The sequence below is a fragment of the Morone saxatilis genome, unplaced genomic scaffold (assembly GCF_004916995.1).
Source record: "Morone saxatilis isolate NCDOM2014 unplaced genomic scaffold, NCSU_SB_2.0 Contig9, whole genome shotgun sequence".
Taxonomy (NCBI): domain Eukaryota; kingdom Metazoa; phylum Chordata; class Actinopteri; family Moronidae; genus Morone; species Morone saxatilis.
Window position 1 is genome coordinate 15,565,356 of NW_023340268.1, and position 6,303 is coordinate 15,571,658.

A 6,303-nucleotide genomic window follows, 5' to 3' on the forward strand; every position below is an offset into this window, starting at 1 on the left:
TTTATCAAAGGTAACTCAATGTAGAGAGATAGCAGCTCTGTTGTAGATTTAAACAAACTGAGGAGACCAAATGGCTAATTAGCTAAATTAACTGTCTTAGCATCTCTGTTGTAACGTTATTATACCTGACTATGAATTACTAATACTTCTTTTAAGAAATCTATCACACTCCTGCATGCATTTTAAATTCTTTATATGACAAGAACTTGACTACACGATAGTAGCATTGATGATAGTTAGCGTGATGTTAGCTGTCCAGATACTTTGCTATCTAAGTAGCTGATTGCAGTTGTTCAGAATAATGAGTGAATTTGTCAAAAAACAAAAATAAATTAACTTTAGCCGGCCTGTCCACAACAACAGGTTGTCATGTCTTCATTTATTTATTTTTTTGACACAAATAGGTCAGGCATTGGTTTTGCTAAGTATTTCTTGTATTACAGTATTAAGTTGTGTCTCTGGGTTAGAATTCTGGGTTGCAGAGAGGCATTTGTTGCACGGTGATATTGCAGAGAAAGTTGTCTGGGTATCATGCTATAAGGTTAGTGGTAGAGTGGTGCCAACATTTCCCATCTCCCACATATCCTCTTCAACCTGCGTTTATACAGAACCACTTGAAAATCTCAGGTGATGGAGCAGACACACACTGTGTACAAAAATGTAGTGGGTATTGAAGTAGTTTAGCAGGCAAAATACTAAAACACTATATGCTGTATATGGTTTTTTTATTTATTTATTATTATTTTTTTTTGTGTTTGTATTGTGTGAGTCAAAATCAGGCTGTTGGCGGACCCTCACTGTGCCGGTGATGGTAATAGTTTGCCAGAGCCTTGGGGGAGCTGCTCAGCAGGCGATGGTGTGTATGTACGTGTGTGTGCAAATGCCTGTGTGTTTGTGTGCACATATCAGCAGGAAAGGGTAGAGCATGCCCCACAGTGCATGTCTCAACAGCCAAGTCATCAACCCTTTTAATCCAGCCCAGCAGGGGTGTGTTTGTGTGTGTTTTTTTTGACAGTGTATGTGTGTGTGTGCGGGTGTTTGAAGAAGAACTTTATGAGAACTGCTGCCATAAACTTGGTTATTTTATACTCTGAGGCAAGGCAGACATATTTTCAACCATCCATGATTCTTTGTTCTTGACGGGAATATTGATACGTTAATTTTGTTTGTGCCGTGTTAGTTTTGTCAGGTTGTGTTTGAAGATATTGTCTGATGTGTCTAATGTTGAGCCCCCTCTCTCCCCCCCTCCCTCCTCTCTTCTCTCTTCCCCTGCAGGACGAATGTCATAGGATGAACACTGCTGGTGGGGTGTGTCTGTCTGTGCTGTCCTCTCTCCTGGCTGTGGCTGGGGCCCTGGCTGCCGTGTCTGCCCTCGCTCTAGCTCCTCTCTCTGCCCTGGCTGAGGCTGCCTATGGGGTTGCCGATGGCGTCCCCAGCACCGGGGCAGAAGGGGCCCCTTCGCCCATCTCCTCACCATGTTCCAGTCTGGTAGCTGGGGTGCTCTATGGCTCTTTCTCCCTAAGGGAGCTCTTTCCCTCCAGGGAGCCTGGCTGTTCCTGGTCCCTGGAAAACCCAGATCCCACCAAGTACTCCCTCTACCTCCGCTTCACCCGCCACCCTATCATTTGCCGGACACACTCCCCCATGCTCCTTTCCCTTGACCACCACCTGGCCAATCAAAGCTGTCCCCTTCAATTACAGACAGTCACTGCCAGGGATCAGGAAGTCATTGATCTTTGTGGCAGTCAGTCCAACTCAGATGGACCGTACTCCTTCCTACAGTTTGATAAGAACTTTGTCCAACTATGTCTAACGAGACATCCATCTGCAGACGAGCCTCAGGTAACTAAGGAATTGCTGGAGCTGAGACTGGTAGAGGTGTTACTCATTAACAATGAGAACTCCAGTCAGTTTACCTGCGGCGTGCTCTGCAGATGGTTTGAGGAGTGTTTACGCACAGGTCACAATGGAGACCAGGAGGTTTCTGACGGAGACGGTTGTGGGATGACCCAGACAGGATGTATCTGTCCGAACCACAACATCATGGCACCACCTATTCCGTTGCTTCCGGAGACACCGCACAGTTTCAGCAACGGTTCGCTGGTTCCAGACGACTGCTGCGTCACTGAGCTGCATTCCAATGAAGCAATCGCCATAGCACCCAGAGATGTCCGACAAGGTAGGAATATGTTAAACAAGCACACGCATGCAACCACATATATAAACAGTTGTTTACTTGTGTACCCAGCCTGCAGTATGAAATAGACAAGAAAAGTTTGCCTTGTTATCCTAGCTTTTGATACCACCTCAGGGAGGTTGCAAGCCTCTGCTTGACAGAGAATTTATTATTTGAATTTTGTTTGTTGGCCTTTTAATTAAAAAACTAAGCAGTTCAAAGGGGGCCCTTTAAACCTTCCATCAAAAGATTTGTAAATGGCTGTCAGAAATTCAGCTCTCTGATCTATATTTTAGAGATTCCCCCATGTGGCAAAGAGGTGTGGCTCGTAGGACTTCAGTTTCCATGCTGCACATTATTGTGTGTGTGTGTGTGTGTGTGTGTGTGTGTGAAACCATCTGTTGACAATGCTAGGATGAGATTACATTTGACATCAATGCACACATAACATGGACAAGGTCATTCATACGTCAATGAATTGAACAAGAAGCAGCAATTCCTTTGCAAAATAACACATGGGGATGTGTATGCATGTGTGCATCTGCATACATTTGTGTCTGTGTGTGTGTCTGTGTGTAAGCAACATACATCCGTACAGATATGGACAAGTGCTTGTGCTAAAGCTTTCTTAACCATTTCGGCTCATCTCTGCCACCAGAGTATTTACTTTAATGTAACTGTATTAGACTAAGTGAACTTAGATATACGGAGAGACACTGCACTTTATCTTATAGTTCACTGTATTACATAAAAAATTTCCTTTGGGGGAATTATAGACATGTTTGCAGAGTGAACAGCAGTAATTAGGACTTATTCTTATTGCAACACTTGGCCTGCCTTCAACAACACACTAACACACATACTGAGAGCTCCAGGGAGTGTCTTACCTCGCTGACGGGAAGGTTAACGTTCTCTGGATTCAATCAGCAGGGAGGATTTCATCATCTAATACACTAAGAAAGGGAGAGAAAGGGAGGGATAGAGGAAGAGTCATGGCGTAGGAGGATGAAGGAAGAGAGAGTCTTTTACCAGTTTCACTTGGACTGCTGCACAAAGACAAAAGCCAAACGGATATCGCTGCTGTGTAAATTGATGCCAAGTGTCAGGATGATACTAAACTTATGCCAGTTGCCTGGAAGGTGTGTTGGCTTTTCTACATCTCACCTCAAAGACATTGATTTTGCATACATATTGGTTAGCGGCTGATCACCCTACAGTACGAGGGATTACTCGCCACTCATAAAGACCGCTGTGAACCGCGGAGGCCCTTGATGTGCCTGGATAAGTGTGGGCAAGGCTTTGTGTGTAGAAAACAGTTTTCTTCCAAACAATTCCCCTATGTCCTAATTACCCTAAAACATCAGAATTACTGTAAACCCAACATCGCGCTGTCAGAGTGAGAAGCCAAAATCTTGCCTCTATCCTGTCCCCCTTCTCTATACACCAAAAGACAAACACCAACGCCTTCGCTGAGTCAGAGACTCTGAGAAAACAAAGCTTAAATGATTGCTTTTTCCACCCCCGTTTCTCTGTCTCCCCATCTCCCCCTCTAAATCTTTTTTGCATGTTTGTACTCCTTGCACCCCTTCCTGCAGCTCTTCATGTATGGTGCAGATAAGTAAACAGTGTACTTCTCCACCTATAGAAAATAGAACACTTGTACGTGGAATGTAAGGACACTTACACTCTTTTTAAGTTAAGGTAAATTATGTGCTTGATTTTGGAATTAAAAAACATTTTCAGATTGCCAAATAGAACCAATACTTGCTCTCCCTTTATTTTCTGTCTATCTCTACCGTCAACTTTCCAAACATAGGAAAAATGTCCCCACCAAAAAGGCTTCAGGGCATTATTCATCTGGACAGCTGTGGGCCAGGGGTTAGACTGGGTCATCCACCATTCACAGGGTTTGTGGTTTGATCCCCAGCTCTTGCTGCCATCAGTGTGTGATTGATTGTGATAAATATAGTACAAGTTATGTAGTGTAGTGTCGATTTTTGTCATTAAACCCCCAACCTCTAGATCTTAGTGTTCTAAATGTAATTTTTAAAAATGTGTTAAACTGCTTAAAGCATTGCATTATATTAAATCGTATCCCCTTTATCGTGCTATGTATTGTATCACCAGATATAAAATGACAGGAATCTAAAAGCAGGACAAACATACTCCTACAATCCCACAACAAGTAAAAAGAGAAGGTGTTTTATGTTACTTTGTTATATTAATTCGTTAACTTACTTTGTAAGTACTGCATAAATCGTGCCCTTTTCAGAGGTCGAGCACTTCAAAAGACTCATTGATTTACAGGTGCCACTTGACTCTTTACTTGAGTGGAAATACGCTGTGCTCGATACAGAGGCTAACCATTTTTACATTTCTTTAAGTTTAAGAACATGACTTATTGATTTAATATTCAGATTCTTAATGCTTTCCCTCAAAACTGGGCCCTTGCACTTAAAAGGCCGCTCCTTGCGCTCAGATTTGCTGGGCTTGTGTTCAAACTGGTTGGATACAGGATTTGTGTTTGTGCCGGCCCTGGGCATGGAGAGCGTGCTGAATATATCTTGTTAATTCAGAAACACAGAGCCATTTTTTAAGTTAATGCAATATACCTCCATTCCACCATTCAGATATAAAACCTGAGGTGCTTTACATTGGCGGTCCATGTTGGCCAGGGATCCACTAGACCCGGTCCGTAACCATGAAAGTGACGTTGTTTTCCCGTCTAGCACATCGATGGGAGGCTGCTGTGTTATAGGGGCTTTTTAAGTGTGAGGGCAGAGATTTGAGGGAAAGCATTAAGAATCTGAACGTGAAATCAATAAGTCATGTTCTCAAATTAAAAAACCACACTCCGAATACTGATGAGAAAATACCCCCATAGGGCAGGGGGTTAATCCGAATAATGTGTCCACTGCTGTGCATGCACTGTACATGGACAATCATTGTTAGTGCAGCTGTACATGTGATTATTGTTAACAATACCCCTCATTGCACCAAGGTAGTCTTTTGTTTTCTGAAGATTTTAATGACACATAATTAATCTTTACAAATGGCAATTAGCAAATAATACACTTTTTTTTTTTGCCTGAAAACTGGATTGACTGTGAAAACCACACATTTTTTTCTGGACTCTGCTCAGCACAGGTTTTATCTTCCAATTGTGACTGTGGCTGTGATGGACAATAGTCTATTATACCAACTGACCTTGACTAAGCTCATTTTATTATTTCTGTGTCTGCAAAACCCTCTGCAGGGCTCTCTGAGGGAGGGTTTTCTTGAGGATAGTGTATCTTTATTATGGGTATGACAGGTACAGTCACCAAATTATACTTCGCATGGCATTAGGTGACCTGAAGAGACATCATTTCTCTGTGCCTAAGTGCAGCAATCTGTTTGTCCTACATCCTCCCTGTTAGAGGAGAAAGAGATCTTTTCTTTTTTTTTTTAAGTAATATAAATGAAGAAGTAAGCTTAATGAAGGTTTGCTCTGTATTGTGACATTATATTTTCAATCCATATGTATATTTTTTATTTTAGCAAGAGAGGTCCTAGGTATTTGTCCATCAAATATATTAATGTATTACGCTAAACAGATTTAAACCACATATCTTTGTAATACACAGTTAAACAAATATAGTCTCATTTCCATATAAATTGGGTATTATGGGGCAATGCAATCTGTATTATGCTATATAAAACAAATTTGCTGTTTCTGTTGCACTTATTCACTTAGTGAAGGTATCTGTCCCTGCATTTATTTGGCATGGTTAGGCATCACATCATGTTGTGTGTACGTTTATCTCTCTTTACAACATCACTCTGGCACGTTAAATAAGTTCTGAAGCAGAACTCTTTTGTATTGGACAAGCTGCTAATTTCATGCCATATAAGTTTATTATATTGTACATCTGGCCAATGTGCATGGCAGGCCTGACTGCCAGATTTTCGGTTTCAGGAAATTTACACAAATTGAGAAGAACATCCTTACCCAGCCTTCTAAATAACATTCAGATCAATAAAAAAGGCTTTTACTTAGCTGTGTCTTGTTAATCCTAAAACATTGCACTTGCACATGAACTACAATGCATAAATACATAGATCACCAGCATGCAGCACATTCATGC

At 41.6% G+C, this 6,303-nt stretch overlaps 1 protein-coding gene across 1 annotated transcript in view; it reads left to right on the plus strand.

The window, feature by feature from the left end:
* The first annotated feature begins 1,284 nt into the window (after positions 1 to 1,284).
* The window catches only part of adgrb2 (adhesion G protein-coupled receptor B2), a 150,324-nt gene continuing 145,305 nt past the window's right edge, over positions 1,285 to 6,303 (plus strand). Inside the window, exon 1 of the mRNA XM_035681617.1 lies at positions 1,285 to 2,179. Coding sequence (XP_035537510.1) covers positions 1,291 to 2,179 — 889 coding nt within the window. The 5' untranslated portion in view covers positions 1,285 to 1,290. The remainder of the gene's footprint in view (positions 2,180 to 6,303) is intronic.